Raw genomic sequence first — 24,581 nt, forward strand, 5'->3', positions numbered from 1 at the left:
AATTCAGTTAATTCCAAAGAGGTATCAAATAATTTAAGTACAAGGTAAAAAGACAAGAGGTCAGGGCCACTCTATTCCCCTATTTTAGCTTATGGAAATTATATAATCTGATAAGGGGCCTGTTGATAGTGGCTTTGAAGCTCATGATCATATTAACTTTTTTTTTTTTTTTTTTTAATTAGGGTCCAGTGGCTAAGACTCCAAGCCACCAATGCAGGGCGCCCAAGTTTGATTCCTGGTCAGGGAACTAGATCCCACATATCTCAACTAAGAGTTTGAATGACATAAGTAAAACTCAGCACAGCCAATTAAATAAATATATACATAAATAAATATTTAAATTAAAAAAAATTTTTTTAATACCAAAAACATTATATTGGGGTATAGCTGATAAACAATGTTGTGGTAGTTTCAGGTGAACAGAGAAGGAACTCAGTCATACATATACAGGTATCAATTCTCCACCAAACACCACTCCCATCCAGCCTGGCATATAACATTGAGCAGAGTTCCACATCCTATACAATAGGTCTTTGTTGGTTATCAGTTTTAAATATAGCAGTGTGTACTTGACCAAATTCTTTAACTATCCCTTCCCTCCCTGGCAACCGTAAGTTCGTTTTCTAAGTTGGTTGAGTCTCTTTCTATCTTGCAAGAAAGATTATTTCTTTTTTGATTCCACATAGAAGGGATGTCATATGCTATTTCTCCTTCTCTGTCTGACTTACTTCACTCAGTGTGACACTTACATACTTCACTCAGTATGACACTCTCTAGGTCATCCATGTTGCTGCAAATGGCATTATTTCTTTTTTAATGGCTGAGTAATATTCCATTGCATATATGTACCACATCTTCTTTATCCGTTTCTCTGTTGATAGACATCTAGGTTGCTTCCTTGTCTTGCTATTGTAGACAGTGCTGCAATGAACATTGCAGTGCATGTATCTTTTCAGGCCATGTTTTTCTCTGGATATATGCCCAGGAGTGGGATTGCAGGGGTATATGGTAGCTCTATTTTTAGTTTCTTAAGGAACCTCCATACTGTTCTCCATAGTGGCTTAACCAATTTACATTCCCACCAACAGTGCAGAAGGGTTCGCTTCTCTCCACATCGTCTCCAGCATTTGGTCATATTAAGTTTGCAATCTATTTTGAGCTCAAAAGGCTTGGTTTCAACAATTCTTATCAAAAATTAAAAGCTGGGGAAAGGTTGGGCAACACAGCCACAATTTTGATGTTATTGCTGCTAGATTTCTTTATAAATGGGAAAAATACAAAATTGATCATTAATGGAAGAGCCCTCTCAAAAGCCTATGAGAAACCAGGGTGGAACAGGGACCTGGGACACCCAAACACAGAACATGTGAAGAACAGTAGCTGCATTTTAAATGGCTTATCCAGTAAGATTTTAAAACCGGATTTGTTCCTTACTTTTTAAATTACATACAGAAGGCACCCACATTTGGCTGAACTCAGTGGGTTCCAATATGAGTAGCTTTGTGGGTTCCTCCTTCTATTCTTCCTTGCCTCTCTTCCTCCCCCACTTTCCCCCCTACCCCACTCCTCTGTGAGCTCTCCTTGTCCTGTCCTTTAAATATAATTTGAGCCAATTCTTGAACTTTCTAGTCTCTCTAGTTTGTTCCAGTCCAGTATGAAACGGCAGTTGCTCATCTAGAAGCCTTTCTATTTGAGAACCTTTATCCCCCCTGACTCAGAGAAAGGACTTGCTCCTGGTGTCTGGTAGTATTACTTCCACTGTCATCATAGCTAATTAACTGAAATTTTCCATTTGATCTCTTCTTCAAGCCCGTTTTAGAAAGGTGTTTAAAGTGTTGAGAATTTAGAAAATGTCAGATTACACTTCTGTTTTGAGTTTCATTTTATTCTGGTTAGTAAATGTAACTTGTGTGGTTATGTTTCTTGGTAATTGGATGGATGGATGGTTTAGTCACTAAGTCATGTCCGACTCTTGCGACCCCATGGACTGAAGCCTGCCATGCTCCTCTGTCCATGGGATTATCCAGGCAAGAATACTGGAGTGGGTTGCCATTTCCTTCTCCATTCTTTAGTTCAGTTTAGCTCAGTCGCTCAGTCGTGTCCGACTCTTTGCGACCCCATGAATTGCAGCACGCTAGGCCTCCCTGTCCATCATCAACTCCCGGAGTTCACTCAGACTCACTTCCATCGAGTCAGTGATGCCATCCACCCATCTCATCCTCTGTCGTCCCCTTCTCCTCCTGCCCCCAATCCCTCCCTAACAAAAGGTCAATTTTTATGATTATTCTGTACACTTTTAAAAAGACATTTTTGTCTGTCAAAATGACTTTTGAAAAAATATCTATTAGATTAAATTGTGTTACAAGTCTTCTATTAAGTGTTACAAGTCTTCTATCATTTTCCTCTAGTCTCCCATTTAATAGGATAAGAAACCTAGTCTTCTCTTCTTCAAGACAGAACCTCCCTCACCATGTCCTGTGTTATATCATGTGAGATTTTAGTTCCATTTTTTTTTTCACCATCTAAATTTAAAATGTTTTAAATTTGGATGCCCAGTCTTTCTTTTGGATTCATTTTCTTAGGATATAGACAATGATAATCTTTCCCAATAAAGTGGGTGATAATCCAAACCCTTGAATTACCAAAAATTTGTTTTGACTCTTGAATGATGCACTTTAGCTCTACAGAGAATTCTTGATTTGCTCACCAGCATCCAATGTACTAATGTAAATCTGATTTTCTTTCCTTTCTAGTTAATTTGCTGTCCTACAGGATTTTCTTCATCCTTGTGTTCTGCAATTTCACTTATAGATCTGTTCTTTTTTTTTCAGCTCATTTCTTTAATATAGTATCATTTCCATTTTGGGAAATAAATCTTTCTCATGCACACATGCTCATTCAATTTCTCTGCCTCTCACCCGCCCCCTACCCCACCCCCACCCGCCATTTCTCTTGCTCTTAGTATATTTTCCTTTCCAATGTGCTCTTTCTTTTGGTAGCTCTTGTTAGAAAAACAGTGACATTTCTGTATATACTTTTATGCTACATTCTTAGAGAATGCCAGTATCCCAACTTTGCAAGTCATTGATTCACTCTTGCTGCTCAGTAGCCTGTTCCTCTTTCAAGGATACTGTGTCCTGTTATATACATGTAGCAATGCTAATTTTAGATAATTTTATGCCTCTGATTGTCTTAGTTTGGTCTGCTTCCTCATGTGTTCATTCAGCAATATTCACTAAGCCCTGGCTTCCTTGGTGGCTCAAACGGTAGTGTGTGCCTGCAATGCGGGAGACCTGGGTTCAGTCCCTGGGTCAGGAAGATGCCCTGGAGAAGGAAATGGCAACCCACTCCAGTACTTTTGCCTGGAAAATCCCACGGATGGAGGAGCCTGGTAGGCTACAGTCCATGGGGTCGCAAAGAGTCAGACACAACTGAGTGATTTCACTTTGCTTCACACTAGGATGCAAGCACTTTCCTGGTAGATGAAGATTGAATTCAATGCCTCTGTCAAGGTGTTAACTTTCCTCTTCAGCATATGATTCTGGCAGAAAGCTAGTGCATCCTTTTCTGTAACAGACAGGTTCTAAACATCCTTTACTTACAATCAGACATATTTTATTTCATGTGCTCAGTTCAGTCTCTGTCATGTCCAACTCTTTGCGACCCCATGAACCGCAGCATGCCAGGTCTCCCTGTCCATCACTAACTCCCGGAGTCTACCCAAACTCATGTCCATTGAGTCAGTAATGCCATCCAACCTTCTCATTCTCTGTCGTCCCCTTCTCCTCCTGCCCTCAATCTTTCCCAGCATCAGGGTCTTTTCTAATGAGTCAGCTCTTTGCATCAGGTGGCCAAAGTATTGGAGTTTCAGCTTTAGCATCAGTCCTTCCAATGAACACCCAGGACTGATCTCCTTTAGAATGGACTGGTTGGATCTCCTTGCAGTCCAAGGGACTCTCAAGAGTCTTCTCCAACACCACACACAGTTCAAAAGCATCAATTCCTCAGCGCTCAGCTTTCTTCACAGTCCAACTCTCATATCCATACATGACCATTGGAAATACCATAGCCTTGACTAGATGGACCTTTGTTGGCAAAGGAAAGTCTCTGCTTTTTAATATGCTGTCTAGGTTGGTCATTTCATGTGCTAAGTGTCTTAAAATTTGAAAAAACTGACATAAAAATCCAGTTTTCCTAATTCTGTTGATCTTCAAGATAAACCAACATCACTGATCTCTTAAAATTGGCTGAAGCTGAGTAGAGGCTGCTAGGATAGGGCGTGTTCTTTCCTATTATCTTAAGTCCAAATTATTTTCTTCCTGCAGACATTTACATTTCTAACCCAGTCCCATTCTAGTCAAAAGAGTCCCCTTATTTCATAAATGAGGAAACTGATGTTGAGAATGTAAAGCAGTTTTCTCAAGGTCACACAGGTCATATCTGCAAGAAGCAAGAACTCCATGTAGTTTTTCTCTGCACTTTAAAAAGCTTCTGCTGTGTGTGGGGCTTGGGGGGTATATGGGCTATCTCTGTACTTTCCTACCAATTTGCTGTGAACCTGAAACTGTTCTAAAACATGTTTTAAAATTTAAAAAGAAGAAGAAGAAAAAAAGCTTCTGCTTAAGACAGACCAAACTCAGGTAAATCAGTACTTTTCCAAGTGTCCAAACAAACCAGGCAATATCAGTTGTGATTTGTTTCTCACAATCTTCCCATTCTTCTGTTTCATTCTGGGTGGAATTGTCCCTCATACTATTGTCATCGGGAGATTCCCTTTGCTTCTCCTCTGTGTTTAATTCCCATTTTCTCAACCTGGGAATTCTTTTTCTTTTCATCACTCTCACATTTTGTTAAAAGCACATTTTCTAGGAAATTCCTAAACTCCGAAAGCAGAAAAACATTTAAGACTTCGTATCTAATCATATCTCTATTTGACTTTCACACTTGACTGATAATTTACCAGGGTATAAAATTCTACATTAAAAGTGATTTCCCTCCTTAAATCAACTATACTTCAGTGAATAAATAAAAAGTAAATAAAACAACTTTCCTCCAGAATTTTGAAGGCATTGTTATGCTTTCAGCATCACTGGTGATAACGTTAGTGCCACTGTGATTCCCATCATTTGTCTGTGATGGTTTCCTTTCTGTGGAAGCTTTTAGTATCTTGTCTTTATTTGTAGACTTAATAGCTTACAGTTATATGCCTTCCTTGGTTTCTGTTTTTCATTCACTGAACTGAGCATTCTATGAGGAGTTTAAGTTTGGAGACTAATATTATTTCTCAGACAATTTCACCTCCTTCCTTTCTTTTTTTAAAAGAAAACTTTTTTCTTCAGAACTCGTATTCTAAATGTTGAATTTCCTAGACTGAGCATATTTTTCTTATCTTTTCATCCTTGACTTTCATCTTTCTTTCCTGAAAAATTCTCTTCTAATTTAACCTTCTGTTAATTTCCATATTTCATTTTTTAGTATTTTTACTTTTGGAGAGTTCTGTTCTCTGATTTCCACAGCATTCTTTTTTTTATGTGTGTGTGGGTATGATATCTTCTTTTATTTCTCTGAGATTGTTAATCAATTTTTTTTTTAATCAAGCTTCCTCCTGATGCTACAGATTGGCTGTTTCCTCCAACATTTCTTTCCAGATTCTTTCTTCCTTTCCCTCTCCCCTTTTTTTATGGTAGCTTTCCACCAGTGTCCATTGAACCTCAAATGTACAGTAGTATTTGCCTGTGATGCTCTAAGACGTTGATTGAAAAAGATGGGGTCACACTGGTTGCCTGGTAAGCTTCATTATAGGGTGAACAGTGAAGGCAGTGAATAGCCATTCTATGCGTGGATCCTAAATGTCATTGTGAGGACATCTGTCTTCTAGAGCCATTTATCTTCTCTAGAAAGAAGTCCTTCAGTCCTGCCAAAACTGGTGGAAGTAGTACCCGTGACATTTTGGGGAAGATGACCATGGGTCCCAGAGTCAGCCACCTGTCTACTTAAGCCTCTTCCTTTCAGCCTGTGCCTCACCTTGTCCTTTTGGGCTTATATTCTCTAAATACTATCCAATTTCTGCAAAGAGTAAATCTCTTTTGCAAGGAACTGCTGATTTCAACAGGAAAGAGTCCTGCCAAGGTTTAATCATCTGTATACACACTTTCAGCCAATTCCCTGTTGACAACCACATGCTTCTCTCTTTTTCCAAGTTGCCTCCAGGTTTTTATTCATGTTTTTTTCTTCTGTGAAGATGTTAAAATATTTCCTCTGCTCATGTCTCCTCTCTTCTCATGGGTTAATAAATGTTACACTCCATTACATTATTTTAGTGGAAATTTCCTGAGGAAGAGAGATAGATACATGTGATCAATCTGCCAGTTTGAACTACATAGCTGGCTGAATAATTTTATCCTGTAATTTCTAGAAAAAATGTATTTATTCTTTCCCAATAAAGCTTGCATATCGATAAACAATCCTAAAAAGTCAGGAATTAGTATCACATTTTATAAATTCTGCAACATAGAACCTTGTGAATCTAGGAAATCAAAAGTTCTAACATTTTTGAAATATGAATATTTTTGCCATTTACCTTAATTACATTTCATGTCGAGATGGCATTTCTTAGTAAAAACATCTTAAAATTGAAAACCAAAATTCCATCTTCATGTGTATATGCCATGTGACTTTTCTGGGCACAGGCAATTCATGGTTTTTGTGATTTATTTTTAGAGGAGAACACTAAAGAATGGAACAACCACAGCTTGTTACTTTGGAACAATTCACACTGACTCATCACTGCTTCTTGCGGAAATTACAGGTGAGGAGATAAAAGGATGATTTACAGGCACGTGAAGCAGACAGGCGGACTATGATGGCAGGGACTTATACTTATGAGCAGTCCTGCTTTTTAACTGCTAGAATTTGAGCACTGCACGTCTTGCAAGTGATTAGGTATTTGTGTATTACAGTGGCCCTTGAACTTTTTCTATTGTTTAAGTAATTTGATTATTTACTTTTTGTTTTTGGTTGTAGGACGATGTAAATAGGTCTGTATTAATTTAGGGCTTTTGGGGGCAGATTTACTAATTCTAGCAATGACCACAGTTTATTCTAATCAACAGATAGTTCTTGGCTGTTGGCTAGACTCAGGGCACTGTGCTAGATGCTGGGAACGAACACAGTAAAATGGAAAATAGTCTCTGCCCTTGAGGAACCAGATAGGATTAACTGATTAATAGGTACACACATTGATTAATGGTCTTCCTTCATGGCTTAGTGGTAAAGAATTGGCCTGCCAATGCAGGAGAGGTGGATTCGATCCCTGGGTCAGGAATATCCCCTGGAGAAGGAAATGGCAACCCACTCCAATTATCCTGCCTGGGAAATCCCATAGACAGAAGTCTGGTGGGCTACAGGCCATGGGGTCACAAAAAAGTCAGACACAACTTAGTGACTAAACAACAACATAGATTAATAACCAGTAACAGCTGTAGTGTTCTTACTAGATGTCTGGTATTGTGCAAAGCACTCTACACGGATTAGTTCAGTTTAGCTGTAAATAGCCATCTGGGACAGTTATTCATGTCCCTGTGTTACAGATGGATAAACTGATGCTCAGAGAAGGTATGCAACATGCCCAAGTCACACAGCTAGTCAGCAGAGCTGAGACTGGATTTAGACTGATGTTTCCAAAACTTATACCCAGCACATTGCCCACCACATAGCAGGTGCTCAGTAAATACTACTGACTGATGTGCTGACACTACTGTTTTCAGGCCAAGGTAGTGTAAGCCAAGGACCTCAAGTGTGACACTAAAAGTAAGTATTGTGAATTTTGGAGGAGACAGAATGAAGCCAGAATTGGATCATCTGGAAAGATTTCATTGAAGGAACCTTTAAACTGGACTTTCAAGGGAGACAAGGAGAGAGGAAAATGCCTTTAAGACAGGAGAAGTGACATGAAGGTATGGGTATGGGGTCAGGAATGTCCATAGAGGATTCAGGAAGCAGGGGACAGAGGAGATGAACTAAAGGGAAGGATTCATTGCATGGTGGGATGGAAGAAGTTGGGCTGAGGGGATGATTCAGACTGTGGAGTGATTCAGATATGCATCAAAGACTCAAAAAAGATTTTGAGCCAGATAAGGTATGTGATGAAGGTGGTGATTTAAGGAAGAGTAATCTAATGGCCAGGTATTACAATGAATTACAGGGGAATGAGAGATGTAGAAAGACTTCTGAAAGACTCTTATGACAGAGGTAGAGATATTAAAATAATGAACACTGCCTCATGTAGCATCAACTTTCTAACTGAAATAGAATTCCTCTAGCACCTCTGATAAGCATTAGGTTCTTCAGTGCTGAGAACTTCTAGTAGGATTAAGCAAAATTCCCCACAGGTAACAATATTGGCAGTGGAAACAGTGAGCGACTTTATTTTCTTAGGCTCCAAAATCACTGCAGATGGTGACTGCAGCCATGAAATTAAAAGACACTTTCTCCTTGGAAGAAAAGCTATGACAAACCTAGACAGCATATTAAACAACAGAGACATTACTTTGCCAACAAAGGTCTGTCTAGTCAAAGCTATGGTTTTTCTAGTAGTCATGTATGGATGTGAGAGTTGGACTATAAAGAAAACTGAGCGCCAACGAATTGATACTTTTGAACTGTGGTGTTGGAGAAGACTCTTGAGAGTCCCTTGGACTGCAAGGAGATCCAACCAGTCCATCCTAAAGGAAATCAGTCCTGAATATTCATTGAAAGGACTGATGCTGAAGCTCTAATACTTTGGCCACATGATGCGAAGAACTGACTCATTAGAAAAGACCCTGATGCTGGGAAAGATTGAGGGCAGGAGGAGAAGGGGATGACAGAGGATGAGATGGCTAGATGGCATCACGGACTTGATGGACATGGGTTTGGGTGGACTCCGGGAGTTGGTGATGGACAGGGAGGCCTGGCGTGCTGCAGTCCATGGGGTCACAAAGAGTCGGACACAACTGAGTGACTGAACTGAACAACACTGGCACTGCTACAGTTAAGAATAGTGACAGTATCTTTTCTAAGCCCTATGTGCCAGACACTTTATATACATTATTGGGTATATTCCTCATAACCTTGCACATAGTAGAGGACATTGCACACATCTGAGTTTAGACCTTAAGCAAATAATATCCTTAATCCTGGGTGTAAAGAGATATTTTACATCAGGTGCCAATGGGAGAATCTTTACTACTTACAGAATTAACTGGCTTTTTAAAAAAATTGTTCTTAAATGGTATGATGATATTTTATACCCTTACTTATGTTTTCATAATGATTTTCATTTAAAATGTTTTTAAAGGGCTCAGAAAAGTACATTTTAGGAAAGAAACATGACTTGAAATTGTTTCTGTGTTTCTCACAGAAAAATTTGGGCAGCGGGCATTTGTGGGCAAAGTTTGCATGGATTTGAATGAGACTGTTCCAGAATACAAAGAAACCACTGAGGAATCAATCACGGAAACAGAGAGGTATGTTTGTCTTGATTTATCTTATGCATAGAGTTACAGATGGAGAGAAGAAACCCCTTTAACCCAGGCAGAATGTGCACATATGTCGCTGACTAGGTTTGTCTAACTTTTATGAAATTGACCTGATCCTTAGGAAAATGTTGCATGTCAATACTATTTTTGTATGTCAAGTTATATTTGAAAGCCTCTGGGTACGTACTATACTTTAGGAAAAGCAAATCCCTTTTTAAAATGAAGGATTTTTAAAAAAGTGAATGATTTGCCTACTTCATTATAGATCTGGGCTTCTCCTGTAGGTTAAACTTGTGTTGAGTGTCTGTGGCCTGCTCATTAAATTACTTTTGGTTATAGGTCATCCTATTGCTTGAGATCATGAGCTTTTGTTATATTCTTTTTATTTTACATGGGGATATGCTACTGATGCCATAGGTACTTTTTCTATTTGTTTATTGGCTGTGATAGGTCTTCGTTGCTACACTTGGGCCCTCTGGAGTTGTGGCGAGTGAGAGCTACTCTTTGTTGTAGTGTGCAGGCTTTTTATTCTGGTGGCCTCTCTAGTTTTAGAGCATGGGTTCTAGGGCATGCAGGCTTCAGGAGTTGTGGCTCCTATGCTCTAGAGCACAGGCTCAATAGCTGTGGTGCACAGGCTTAGTTGCTTTGCATCATGTGGGATCCTGCTCCCCAGATCAGGAATTAAACCTGTGCCTCCTGCATTGACAGACAGACTCACCACCACTGAGCCACCAGGGAAGCCCTTTTCCCTACATTTCTTTAATGGCTTTCTCATGGTACCTTGAGGCTTTCACAAGGAACTGTGTTGTATGACACTCAACATCCAAGAAATACAGAAGGAAATTCTTTAGCTTTATACCTTCCTTAAGACCAAATGTATCCTGATGCAAAGTTTGAGAAGTCCAACTTTTCTCCACTCCTCAGGCCTCCACCTTAAGCGTGTCCTCTGAAAACAGTGGTTTAGAGGTTCCTATGTGCCCACAGAGAGAAGAAAGCACACATTTTCCCCTTAGCATTTGGCCATATGCTCAACTTTTCTAGGAATCTGTGTTTGTGGGAATGTGCTGTGTGCTAAGTTGCTTCAGTTGTGTCTGACTCTGCGACCCTATGGACTATAGCCCTCTAGGCTCCTCTGTCCATGGGATTCTCCAGGCAAGAATACTAGAGTGGATTGCCATTTCCTTCTCCAGGGCATCCTCCCAACCTAGGGATCGAACCCAGGTCTCCTGTATCTCCTGTGCTGGCAGGCAGGTTCTTTACTACTAGCGCCACCTCGGAGGCCCTGTTTGTGGGAATAGTGAACCCTAATTCACACTTTATTACTAAACAAAGTAACACCAGAAGGCAGGAGGCTATAATTCATAAATATTTCCAGCCAAGGCAGAAGTAGTCATTTCATAGGCCATGTAGATACCATCATCCCTGCTGATATAATTGGTAAGATCACCACCCCTGTCACTACCTGCCTCACGACCATGTCTGGCCTAGTCCTTCTGCTTTACTCCAACATCCATGCCCAGCAGGACCTGGCCTTTGAAAATAAATGATCTACTGGATTGTGTGGGCAAGCAGCTTCTACTTTAGGGAAATTGAAAGTGCAGAGCCCATGGCTTCTAAACACCTCCAGGTACATAGGACCCCACGACTCTAATGTCCATGGAACATAAACATACGGCAATGTTCCCTGAAACAGAGCTTAATGTATCTGAATGCCTTGAGTGCTGGGAATACTTGTGAACAGCCCAGCTGATGGTAGATGATAAAATTGCATTTCCCTGTGATTTTGTACTCCATCTCCTGGACTACAAATGAGAGAACAAAGTAATTACTACTTGTTAATCCTTAATTAGTGGTGGTGAAACATATTCAGCATTAGAAATGTTTATATTAAAATTAGGGCAAATGTAAGGATCATGTTTTTATCCTTTTAAAAAATTTATTTGAGAAATGCCTAAATTTTCTAATGTTACATTTGTTGTTTTCTTTCAGATTTGTGTCAGAAATGCTCCAGAGGAATGTAAGTAAACTTGTTCCTAGCTCACTTTTGGATTGCCTTTGTGTTGACTAGAGGATTTGTTGGTTTTGGTAGAGGTTAGTCTGTATGGTAAGACTGTATGGTTATGTTTTTCATTCACGCAAAAGTATTTTCCTAAAACCTTAAATTGTTTTCATGGGGAACCCATCAACTCAGCTTTGTAAGGTCAGGCATTTTTTTTACTTTTTCAGTGGTCTTCCCTCCCTCTCCTCTGAGACCTTCTAATTTCACAGGATGGGTCTGTGGGAAGTGGGAGAGGGCTTCATTGATGTAGACAGGTTGGTGGCCACTAGATGTTGTGGTGTGGATTGTTAGCTATATCACCATTGGCTCTGGCCTCTTGTACCCCCGATCGGGTCTGAAACACAGGTGGTGTCCAGCCAAGATGCCCCCGCCAGACTGCCTTGGTCCATAGATGTTTGGCATGTCATGTAAAGGCCCTAGCTAGGCACCTCCTTCACAGCGTCCTGGTGTTGTGAGCCTGTGGAGGCAGTGCTGTCTTCTGTCCCACCCCCCTAGCAGGCTGGTCTCTGGCTCTACTGGGCAATCTCTTAGATGGCAAACCAGACTCTTCCCTCACCATTTTTTAAGGTCCAATTGGAAACCATAGGATGCCTCAGTATTTCTTTCAGTCTAATCCTGGGAGACCTAGATGCAACTTAGTGGATCCTTAGCCTCACCACTGCCCTAAGATGTAGAAAGGGGAACAGACCACCACCTCATTTTCAGTTTCCCCAGCACTCTCCTTTGAAACATCTCCTCTGCCTCCTGATTCTCTTCATAAAAGCCACTCAGTCTGAGCTTTCATGTGTCTTGCATTTGAGATGGGGTCTTCTTCCATTGAACTTGGTGGTACAGAAATACCCTTCCTTGTCCTCAACCATGAGCCATTTCCATGAAACCCATCCACTACTCTTGGAATGAAGAACTATTCCCAGAGATGAAGATATAAAATCGTGTTGTGGTATGAAATGCATTTTGGGGTGTGCTGCACATTCAGATATCATAGTTTCTTTACCAAGTGTTTTTGCTGATTTCCAGTATACTCGAGTACAGCCCATAGTGACACCGCGTTTTCCCCTTTCCTGCTCTGAGACTTTGTTGCGTGAACTCGGAAACCTCGCGAAGGCCCGTGATTTGCACATTCAGGTGGGCATTTTTCTCCTGTTCGTGCCTATGTCTTGACCTGCAAGACTTCTCTGTACTCTGAATTCTGGCAGTAATTTCATAATCTCCAAGTCTACTGTGGAAGAGGTAGGTTTCCCCTCTTTCCTCTTTCAGTTCTTTTGACTGGCAATTAGCATGACATAAGACAGATTAACAAGAGAAAACAGAATTTATTACGTGTGCACAGGAAATCCACATAAGTATCAGGATTCCAAAGACAGTAAGGCAAGGTGAGATATATATATATATATGTTCTAGACTAAGAAGAAAGTAGGGGTCTCAGGCTTCAAGCAGAAATAAGGCACTGAAAATAAGAAGTTACTATTTGGTAAGCAAATATGTGCTGAACCATTTTGAGCAAGTGGACTTTGCTAGGCTCCCCCTGTCTATATACCTAGTACCTTACTATAGTTATCTCTGATAATAGCTCTTTCCTGGGACAGGCTTCCTATCTTAAGTAGGTGGTAAGGAGGAAGTTCAAAGCTTCTTCTGAGTCTTTTGGGCCTTGATTAGTTTTTACCTCAAAATAATCTACATCCAGAGTGGCACACTTTGGGGGCAGCCTGCCCTTAGCCTCATAAGATCTCAAGATATAGCAACATAGGATATAAGGTTCCTTAGGGACATTACCTAAATCTAGCTTGCTATTTAGCTAAAAACCTGAAGGTTCCTTTTGCCCTGAGTCATCTCCAATCTGGCTGCCAGAGATGAGGACATCTTAAGTAACAAGGGAGGATTAATGACAAACTGGTTACCTGCTCTCCATAGGATACATCTAATGCGTTTCTTTCCTGCTTCTCTTTTGATACTTTCTCAGTGTTCTAATCCTTCCTTTTTGGAGGAACCATCTATTATTTGAAAAGCAGAAAGAACCTAATTTCCACCTTACAAAAATGGATTTAAAAGCCCTTTTGTTCCAAGTTTCTTAATTTAAAGTCAGGAACAAAAAAAAGTATATCTTACTTTGTCATTAAGTGGTTGCAATTTAGGAATAAAACACTTTCTTTCTCAAGCTTCCAGCTGGGTTAAAATTGGGAGTTGGGAGCTTTCCTCCTCCATTCAAGCTACATTACATACTGCACTAAAATTTTTCCTCTTAAGAGTTGACTATCCAAAAACAAAGGGCATGTCAGGGAAAGGCAACACATTGATCCTTTATCATTTCATAGGATGGAGGATTATTAAGATTTATCTTGTTAGGGTTCATTAACTATTTTTGTCTTTCCCCATTTTTTTTTTTGGTGGTCTGTGATATTTGAAATTTTTTATTCAATCCCACACAATTGTAGGGAAGGAAAAAATTATCCTTTACATTTTTAGGGCCACTGGCTGGGCCTGAAAACTAAACTGACATAGATGGATTAACAGGAGAAAAGCATACAAACATATAAGTTTTATATGATACAAGAGCCTCATTAGGAAACAGAGACACAATGAAACATACCTGAGTATTTTTATGTTAGGTATGGTGACGAGTGTACAGTCCTGGAGGAGCAGGATGGGTTAAGGAGTATGAAGCAAGCATAGTAAACAGGGAAAACTTAGCAAGGCCTGGTTCTTCTTGGTTTCCTTTGTCTTCAGAGATAAGGGTACTCCTTTCCTTTAGGTATAGGGTGGGAACCTCTCATACAAGAGTTTTATGACCTGTTTCAGGAAAAAGGGGGTGAAGGTAAGGTCAGAGTGAACCATCCTACTTTTACCATTTTCTCAAATTTCTTCGGCTTAAAATATTCAGTATTCCAAGGTGCCATATTTTGGGTTAGTGTGTCCTGAACCCTGTAAACACACAGAAGAATCAAGTATTTACTTGCTGGAGGTGTATATACATGTATATGTGCATATTTACTCAAATTTATCAAAATGACACAAACCATCTGGTTTTCCTTTCCTCTCTTCCAACGTCCATGCCCATTTCTCAGTGGTCTGGATTTCCTCAAGGCAGGGAGAGAGCTCATTCTTCAGATGGAACTTTCTGTTTTTAGTCCATTGTTATTTTTTATTTATTTGGCTATTTATACTCTACCTCTGGGAGGAAGGGAAGTGGCATTGCCATTTCTGGAAGTAGTAACTTGCTCATGAGTTATTTCTTATAACATATACTATACTCATCACTGGTTGGTCAGAAGTGATTTTTGTTTTAGGTGAGGGGTCGGTATGGTGACACATCGTGTCTCAAAAACACTTTATACCATCTCAGGTTTTGTGGTTCCCTGGAGAAAGGAGTGTTGGGGCCAGGACTTGCTTGTTTTGCTTGTATGTGCATTCTTATACGCTCTTTCTTGATGATGTCAGGACTGTTTGTCTCTTATTTTCAAGCTATTTCCTGAAGAAGAACTCATTCTGGAAGCTGACAAAGGGGACAGAATGGGAGCAGGGTCCCAGAGCCCAAACCTGCTTCATTCTGTATGGCAACTCGTTTATACCTTTTAAATATTGAATATCTTTGAATTTTTATAAGAATAACACATTGAAAGCTAAAAGAATTTAGAAAATCACTCATCTTGCCCAACACTTTTATTTGCAAGATGAGAAAATGGAGGTGGAAAGAAAACAACTGACTTACCCTAAGACACATATGTAGGGTCAGAACCTGGGCTAAAATTCAACTTTTTAATTCATATTTCAGCTTTTTTATAGTAAACCATGCTCTATGATTTTGATGGCCAATGAACTCTTTTCTTAAATGGCCAACACCAGAAAAGGCAGGTGACTTATGAATAGCTAGGCTCCTGACTCTCTTCAATTAGTATTTTTTATTTTTACTTATTCTTGCTATAGTTTGAAATTTGAAAAGACTGTTAGAAAGCATTACATGGGTTAGGGTTAGAATAGTACATGTTCATATAAGTATATATTCATAGTTTCATTGTCATATATATACTAAGAATTGTTTTAAATAAAATACATGAACCATCCGTTATTTTATACAGGAAGGTAGACACCATCCACATCATTTGGGGGTAGGAAGTATAATTTCTAATGGTATTTTACATTAAGAAACTGAAAATGTTATTTCTTTTCTTGTAGAGCCATATAAGTGAAACTCGTGATGAAGTTAAAGCTGTGAAAAACTTATACCCTGGTTATAAAAACTACACAGATGTGTATGATAAAAACAGTCTTCTGACAAATAAGGTAAATTGCACATCATGATACAATCTATATGAAGTAGGGCATATTTATCTAAATTTTAAAATCTCAGTAGAATCTTCAGAATTCTGTAACACATGCATTTTCCAAATAAAAGTGCACAGTGTGCATATGCATGTGTGCATACAATTAAAAATGGGCCGGACATTTCATCCCTAGTGAATAAATCATTAAATTTATTGGTAAATAAATCTAAAAACTTCTTTGAGGGTGGGAATGTCATTTGGTCCAAGGACATTTTTGTCAGTATCCATTAGAATGTGAATGTGTTTCTCTTTCAGTTAGCAAATGTATTTCTGAAGATCCATTCTGTAAGGAACATGAGTAGGGATGTTAATTACATATGAAAGTTAAAAAATGGCTATCAGTAGGGAATTGTTTAGATTATAGAACATAGGTAATTAGAATTTTATCCAGCATTCACAAAGAATGAGGTATACAAACTTACAAGGGAGAGGGTTTGTAGAAATATTGTTTGATGTGTGTTTGTACATGTGTGGGTATATGCTCACTTAGCAAACACTGCCTGGAAGACAGACACTGAATGTTAAAAGTGATCCTTCCTGAAGAAGAAAGCAGAGGACTTTTGACATTTTTAAACACTCTAAGACTGCTTTTTTAAAGAAATGAGTATGTATTATATTTATAATTAAACAATTTTAAGTTAATTAAAATTAATGAGTGAGGAGAGATCTCATTACAGCAATATATCCCCTGGCCTTGGCCTTTAATGAAATGTATGAACTGCATGGAAAGTTTAATTATTATGGCAAATGAATTCTTAGGGAGTATGTGAGCAGACATCTGAATATGATTGGTTTCAAAGGTTAATATTCTGCATAGATCTTGTTTATGCTACATTGTAATTTTCACCCTACTCTACATCTATTTCCATATGATTAATAAATTAATTTGCATGTTAATTTGCATGTTAATTTTATTTGCACAGAGGTTGGAAAGATTTTATTTTAATGATAATTCTGTGGTCATTGAACCATGCTCCCCAAAGAAGAAAGCTATTTAAATACAGGTTTTATACTGACAGAAAAAGAATTTTGCAAGAGTAAAATCTTATTCAGGAAAACCCACAAATATTATCAGGATTAAACATTAAGAGAAGTCTCACATGTGTGCAGTGCCTGCCTTCTTGAATCAATTTTACCAGCTAAATACCTGGTTGGGAGTGAGGACTAACTTTAGCACTTTGAAGTGGTAGACTCCACCTGGAATGCTCTTCTCTCCAGACAGTGATGGCACATGGCTGCTACCTTTCTGAAGAAGAACTGGATGTATTCAGGGAACGAGGAGCGTCCATCTCGCATTGTCCCAATTCTAACTTATCGTAAGTCGGCAATTATGGATTGGTAGATTATGAACGTTTGGACTGCAGAGCAGCAGCCAGATATCTTTGTTTTCTGTCAGTCCTCCAGTATCTCTCTTCTGTAGTTATGTTCGATTGGGATGTGACCTAGATAGAACGATGCCTGTCTGTACTACACTGAGGAGACTGAGAGCACTTAAAAAGAGGCGATTTTTTACAGAGTGTACATTTGAGGAGCACCATATCTCTTAAAATTTCTGAGTTTGCACAAAACAGAACAATAGGAAACAGAGTTCAAAACCAATAGCACTGAGAATTTAGAGCTAAGGACGGAAAGAGTGCATATGCCAACCAGGTGTTCTAAAGAGAGGGTACTGACCTCCCATTACTTTGTGTTGTACAAACTACCAGAAATGGTGCAGCGCTACCAGAAGCCGTCACCCTTTGCTAGATGTCATGCTTCTGTACCTGACAAGATGCATTTAGGAGGGACCCTGTCCTACTGTTAATTCCCCAGGATGGAGAACACATTATTTACAACTTTTTTTTAACCTTTTGAAAAGTTATAGATGCATAAGGGAATCAGATGAAAGTTGCCTGTATCTTCACAGAAAAAACCCCACAGACATGAAAATGCTGCATCTAATTTTTGGGAATTCATGGATCCCATAATGCCAACCCGTGAATGGTAGGCTAAGAGTTCCTGTTCCAGGATTTCATACTGAAAGGATCTCTCATTTCTGGTGTTAGTTGACCCAGAACAGAGCGAGAGGCAGGTTGCAGTGGATCATTAATATATTCATTCAATAAATTTCTTAGTTTCTGTTAGATTTTCATTTTTTTGAGGATTACTTTATATCCTTCCTCATTTTGAGTTCTTGCAAAAGCAGAACATGGCATAAGGATTTATGTGCAAGTAATTTATTTGGGAGGTGATCTCAGAAAGCACCTTTAGTGGGGAGAGACAGAGAAGGGAAGGAAGTCAGTAAAGAGCACGTTACCAAGCAGGTTATCACCATAGGCTCCTGGAATTTAATCCTCCTGGAATACTCAGGGAACCAATGTACACCTCAAGAACACCCTGCCCAAGAGATGGGGGAGCTGAAATAGTTATACCCAAACTTACCAGTTATTGGTGGAGGGCTGCTGGGTCAGGGCGAAGGGGCATGGAATCTCTGCAATTTCAAACCTTCCCCAAAAGAGAGCAGAGCAGGCTGCAGCTTTGTGAGAGAGCCTCCAGGCAGAAAGGAGACGGTTCTGGCTGTCAGAAGTCTGGGGACTCTGTGAGTAAAAAAGTTCTAGTCAGTGGCAGTATAGGAAATGCACGTCAGCCGTGGCAATATATTTCTGGAGTGTTTTGAGAGGTTCCAGAGGCTTTTCGTTTTCAGACATAAAGTGATCATACCTAACAGAGAATCTTGCCTATGTACATCTTAGTGACCATAATTATGGTCTGGTGACCAGTTAGAGGAGGGGTTTAACATCCTATGAGTTTAGTTATGCAACACCTAAATGAAAACATGACTCAGCTTTGCAAACTGAGGTTTGAAGTTAAATTTTTCTTTATGGCTAATGTTTTGGTTTGAATGGTCACTGCTATTCTTTCTCCAACAACTTTGAGAGATTTCTTGCACGTGCACTGGGCTTTGAAAATGATAGTTACATACATTTTCAAGCAAACCACTTTGACCTGTGCATCTTCACAGACTTCTGAGGATCGCTTTAGTTTTTGTCTCTTTAGAAAGGCGGCACATCTATTGAGCTCAGGGTCATGATGTTTGAAATCTGTCCTAGTTGCTGCTGTCCTCAGAAGCAGCATTTGATCCATCAGGCCCTGACTTATGGCCTGCATCCCCTCTTCCAGTTTTATCCCTCTTTCTTTGCCCTTGCAAATCGCTAGTCATTCAAGGCAACAAATGATTCCAGGAGGAGAGGAAAGGCAATGCTTTATAATTTCTACTTCCTAGCATAGAAGGATGGGCTGCTTGAAAAAAAAAATTTTTTTTACAAGTTGCTAACACCATATTGTATAATTGAAATTTGTTAAGAGAGTAGAACTTGTAGGTTCTCAACAACAAAAAAAGGTAAATATACATGAGGTGATAGATGTTTCAATGGGGAGAAATCCTCTCCCAGTGTATACATACATCAAATCATCATGTTGTATACTTTAAATATCCTATAATTTTGTCATTTATATCTTAACACATTATTGACCACAGGATTTTTGCAGAAACTAATGCTTGTGGCTGGTGATTTGTTATATAAGTGAATTTTGAAATATCTCTAATCAATAACATTCAGGTAACAAAAGATGCATTAATATGTCTCTGGTCAATAAGTTGTTTGTAAAGCTGAACCAGTCCATTCTGAAGGAGATCAGCCCTGGGATTTCTTTGGAAGGACTGATGCTAAAGCTGAAACTCCAGTACTTTGGCCACCTCATGCGAAGAGTTGACCCATTGGAAAAGACTCTGATGCTGGGAGGGATTGGGGGCAGGAGGAGAAGGGGACAACAGAGGATGAGATGGCTGGATGGCATCACAGACTTGATGGACGTGAGTCTGAGTGAACTCCAGAAGTTGGTGATGGACAGGGAGGCCTGGCGTGCTGCAATTCATGGGGTCACAAAGAGTCGGACACAATTGAGCAACTGAACTGAACTGAACTGAAAGCTGAAAAATAAATATAAACTCGGTAAAACCATTGAACTAATTGCAAGATTTAAGTTCTTATTTATTTTTCCTTACACATAATCCCCTGCTCTCCTTTCTAATTCTTGCTGTTTTGTGCTCTCCTAATAGGAACCTCTGCTCAAGGTTTTTGATCCTTTTTCACTCCAGGACTCAGATGATCAGATGTGACTAATGTGTTTGTGTCAGCATTAGAGCTGAGACAATGGGAATCACAATTTTCAGTGACATCACCATTGTTACTGTTAGTGTCCTTCTCTTGTTGGACCCACGTGGGGGTCTCCTTGTTCTGACCGTCTCCTCTCTCTGCAGGCTCAGCAGCGGCCTGCTCAATGTGCCAGAGGTCCTGAAACATGGAGTGAAGACAGGGCTGGGTACAGGTTAGTAGCTTCCCATTAAGAGCCATGGCAAAGTGGTTGATAAAGTGCACAACTTTCTACTGTGACTAATTTTCAAGTAACAGTTGTATGATTTAAAAAACTTAGTTTTATTTTCTGGCAGTCACATCTTATGCTAATAAAATAGTGAAGTTGGAAGCAGTAAGAAAATATATGCAAAGGGAAAAGTTTTGGTGGCATTAACCTCTTGAAAGCCATTATCCATGTTTATATTCAGACACAGGGCTATAAAGGATAAGTCCTTCTCAAGTGCTTTAGAGATTCTTTTTAAAAAGTCCTTGTTCTTTTTTTTCCTTTTTGTTTTGTCCTTCTTGCTAAATTTCAATGGCTTGGATTTTTATGTTTTTAGTCTTCAATAACTGTGTCATCACAAATACTGTCTCAAAAGAAAATTATTCGACCTTGTGAATAGTGAGCACAAATTCAGTCTATGCCATAATGGAGAACTCTGAGATATATTAAAAAACGTGCTTTGCTTTTAAGAAGTTTTTAACAAAATGAGATTCTGATTCCCACAGGCAGTCTGATGTTTGCTAGGCTGAAGGACAATCGAGGTGGCTGATGAATTAGTGATGTACCCTTTTTCTCAGAGTACATTTGAATTGCTTTTCCTGAGTATGTGTAGTGCTGCTCACTTTGGAAGGGAGTCAGGCCCAAATGTCTAGGCATCTGCTATGACCTTTATTTTATCATTGGGTATGAATGAACTAAAAAATTTTTTTAAATGGCTTTGGGGCACAAGGTCTTATTTTTCATTCTTGATTCATTTGTTTTACTGATTTGTAAGAGCACCAGGATGTTTGCAAATTGAAAATAATGCTTTTCATCATTTTTTGCAACAACTCAAGTCTCAGTTTATACCAAACAATATTGGTAAGACTACAATAATAAAATATGATTCATTTATAATTTTAAAGAGGTGTGCTAGATTAGAGGTTTTCCTCAGTTTTACATGAATCAAAGCAATTGAGGTTTTTTTTAAAATTTGAATTTAAGCCTTGAATCACTGAGGTTGTGTAATACTGGGATATAGTTTCAGGTATTAAGGTAGGAAACCAGTTGTTTTTACTCTGACAGGAAACCTTTAATGGATAAGAAAAAAAGTGGTCAAGAGTTTTTGTCAATGGAAAATTTAGTAGAAATGCAAAACTCAGATGTTGCTTTCAGATTTTCAAGGAGTTTGGTCTCCACAACTTTAATTCCTCACATGACTTCCAGTTCTTGAGTTTGGGTTGCATAGTAATGATCTAAAATAATTATGTAGAGCTCTGTCACTTAGCCATCACTTAAGCAAAATACCTTAATTTTCTAAAGATTCATGTCCTAATTTCCATACAAGAACAACAATAATTATAACAATATATATGCTACATGCTTGTTTTGAGGCTTAAATGAAAAAAATGCATGTGATGTGGTTAGCAGATACCTGGCAAGTTGCCCTAGTCAATAAAGATTGGCTTAAAAGGGAACGAATAACATTGGTTTCCTGATTAAAGGTTTGATTTAATATGATATATTCTCATATGTTAACTTGGAAGATGCTGTTGCATTTTACATAGCCATCCTATATAAAACTATTTCCTAAACATGACCTTTATCCATAAACTTGTTCTTTTCCTTTGAACTTTAAGACTGTTTTTTTTTTTTTTTTTAAAGACTGTTTAACTTATATTGTGCCAAGAGTGTAGGTCTAAAAGTGGATCATTCACTCTATAACAAATAGAGGCAGATCTGAACTTTCTCATTTCTTAATTGTTAAATATGAGAAACGTGCATGACGCTTCACAAAACCATTACAAAACAAGAGAAAGTGGTATCAAAAATAATAAGAGGATGAACATATCTCCCATGTTTTTAGGATCTAGAATAAGAGTTCAGAATATTGCTATCATCCTTAGAGGACAAGAAGACATGGCCCCATGAAAAGACCTTGAGTTTTGATGGAAAAGGAAAAAATGAAAATGGAAGAAGAAAACTAAAAAAGAAAAAATAATCATGTAAATCTCTATACACTACTGGAGGGAGACTACATGGTACAACCACTTTATAAGAAACTGCCAAATAGTTCTCTAAAGTTGAAAATACATCTACATATGACTCAGTAATTTCATTTTGGGTATTTACCCTAGAGAAATAAACACATATAGTTATATAAGAATATTTATAATAGTTTTATTAATAAATCAAATCCCTTATGATTATACAGTGGAAGTGAGAAATAGATTTAAGGGCCTAGATCTGATAGATAGAATGCCTGATGAACTATGGAATGAGGTTTGTGACATTGTACAGGAGACAGGGATCAAGACCATCCCCATAGAAAAGAAATGCAAAAAAGCAAAATGGCTGTCTGGGGAGGCCTTACAAATAGCTGTGAAAAGAAGAGAAGCGAAAAGCAAAGGAGAAAAGGAAAGATATAAACATCTGAATGCAGAGTTCCAAAGAATAGCAAGAAGAGATGAGAAAGCCTTCTTCAGCGATCAATGCAAAGAAATAGAGGAAAACAACAGAATGGGAAAGACTAGGGAATCTCTTCAAGAAAATCAGAGATACCAAAGGAACATTTCATGCAAAGATGAGCTCGATAAAGGACAGAAATGGTATGGACCTAACAGAAGCAGAAGATATTAAGAAGAGGTGGCAAGAATACACAGAAGAACTGTACAAAAAAGATCTTCATGACCCAGATAATCACGATGGTGTGAAAACTGACCTAGAGCCAGACATCCTGGAATGTGAAGTCAAGTGGGCCTTAGAAAGCATCACTACGAACAAAGCTAGTGGGGGTGATGGAATTCCAGTTGAGCTATTTCAAATCCTGAAAGATGATGCTGTGAAAGTGCTGCACCCAATATGCCAGCAAATTTGGAAGACTCAGCAGTGGCCACAGGACTGGAAAAGTTCAGTTTTCATTCCAATCCCAAAGAAAGGCAATGCCAAAGAGTGCTCAAACTACTGCACAATTGCACTCATCTCACACGCTAGTAAAGTAATACTCAAAATTCTCCAAGCCAGGCTTCAGCAATACGTGAACCATGAACTTCCAGATGTTCAAGCTGGTTTTAGAAAAGGCAGAGGAACCAGAGATCAAATTGCCAACATCCGCTGGATCATCAAAAAAGCAAGAGAGTTCCAGAAAAGCATCTATTTCTGCTTTATTGACTATGCCAAAGCCTTTGACTGTGTGGATGACAATAAACTGTGGGAAATTCTGAAAGAGATGGGAATACCAGACCACCTGATCTGCATCTTGAGAAATTTGTATACAGGTCAGGAAGCAACAGTTAGAACTGGACATGGAACAACAGACTGGTTCCAAATAGGAAAAGGAGTTCGTCAAGGCTATATATTGTCACCCTGCTTATTTAACTTATATGCTGAGTACATCATGAGAAACGCTGGACTGGAAGAAACACAAGCTGGAATCAAGATTGCCGAGAGAAATATCAATAACCTCAGATATGTAGATGACACCAGCCTTATGGCAGAAAGTGAAGAGGAAATAAAAGGCCTCTTGATGAAAGTGAAAGTGGAGAGTGAAAAAGTTGGCTTAAAGCTCAACATTCAGAAAACGAAGATCATGGCATCTGGTCCCACGACTTCATAGGAAATAGATGGGGAAACAGTGGAAAGAGTGGCAGACTTTATTTTTCTGGGCTCCAAACTCACTGCAGATGGTGATTGCAGCCATGAAATTAAAAGACGCTTACTCCTTGGAAGGAAAGTTATGACCAACCTAGATAGCATATTCAAAAGCAGAGACATTCCTTTGCCAACAAAGGTCCGTCTAGTCAAGGCTATGGTTTTTCCAGTGGTCATGTATGGATGTGAGAGTTGGACTGTGAAGAAGGCTGAGTGCCAAAGAATTGATGCTTTTGAACTGTGGTGTTGGAGAAGACTCTTGAGAGTCCCTTGGACTGCAAGGAGATCTAACCAGTCCATTCTGAAGGAGATCAGCCCTGGGTGTTTTTTGGAAGGAATGATGCTAAAGCTGAAACTCCAGTACTTTGGCCACCTCATGCGAAGAGTTGACTCATTGGAAAAGACTCTGATGCTGGGAGGGACTGGGGGCAGGAATAGAAGGGGATGACAGAGGATGAGATGGCTGGATGGCATCACTGACTCAATGGACATGAGTCTCAGTGAACTCTGAGAGTTGGTGATGGATAGGGAGGCCTGGCGTGCTGCGATTCATGGGGTCGCAAAGAGTCGGACACGACTGAGTGACTGATCTGATCTGATCTGATCTATTAATAATAGCCCCAAACTGGAAATAAAGTTTAAAAACCTTCTAAAGGA

The 24,581-nt window shown here is 39.1% G+C and overlaps 1 protein-coding gene and 1 long non-coding RNA gene across 8 annotated transcripts in view; one reads left to right on the forward strand and one right to left on the reverse strand.

Annotated features, from left to right (window-relative positions):
- Positions 1-24,581, forward strand: part of GDA (guanine deaminase) — a 127,570-nt gene that overhangs the window by 81,018 nt on the left and 21,971 nt on the right. For both annotated transcript variants that reach the window (XM_019966065.2, XM_070794658.1), the window contains 7 exons: positions 6,721-6,808; positions 9,401-9,506; positions 11,508-11,535; positions 12,595-12,702; positions 15,748-15,855; positions 17,115-17,212; positions 20,197-20,264. In XM_019966065.2, the coding sequence (XP_019821624.1) occupies positions 6,721-6,808; positions 9,401-9,506; positions 11,508-11,535; positions 12,595-12,702; positions 15,748-15,855; positions 17,115-17,212; positions 20,197-20,264 (604 nt within the window). The remainder of the gene's footprint in view (positions 1-6,720; positions 6,809-9,400; positions 9,507-11,507; positions 11,536-12,594; positions 12,703-15,747; positions 15,856-17,114; positions 17,213-20,196; positions 20,265-24,581) is intronic.
- LOC109562955 (uncharacterized) overlaps positions 2,958-24,581 on the reverse strand; it is a 123,664-nt gene continuing 102,040 nt past the window's right edge. For all 6 annotated transcript variants that reach the window (XR_011568060.1, XR_011568057.1, XR_002181258.2 and 3 more), the window contains 3 exons: positions 18,318-18,472; positions 14,165-14,364; positions 2,958-6,330 (listed from right to left, as the gene is read on the reverse strand). This is a non-coding gene — a long non-coding RNA (uncharacterized lncRNA). The remainder of the gene's footprint in view (positions 6,331-14,164; positions 14,365-18,317; positions 18,473-24,581) is intronic.

Source organism: Bos indicus, chromosome 8 (assembly GCF_029378745.1).
Source record: "Bos indicus isolate NIAB-ARS_2022 breed Sahiwal x Tharparkar chromosome 8, NIAB-ARS_B.indTharparkar_mat_pri_1.0, whole genome shotgun sequence".
NCBI classification, from domain to species: Eukaryota; Metazoa; Chordata; class Mammalia; order Artiodactyla; family Bovidae; genus Bos; species Bos indicus.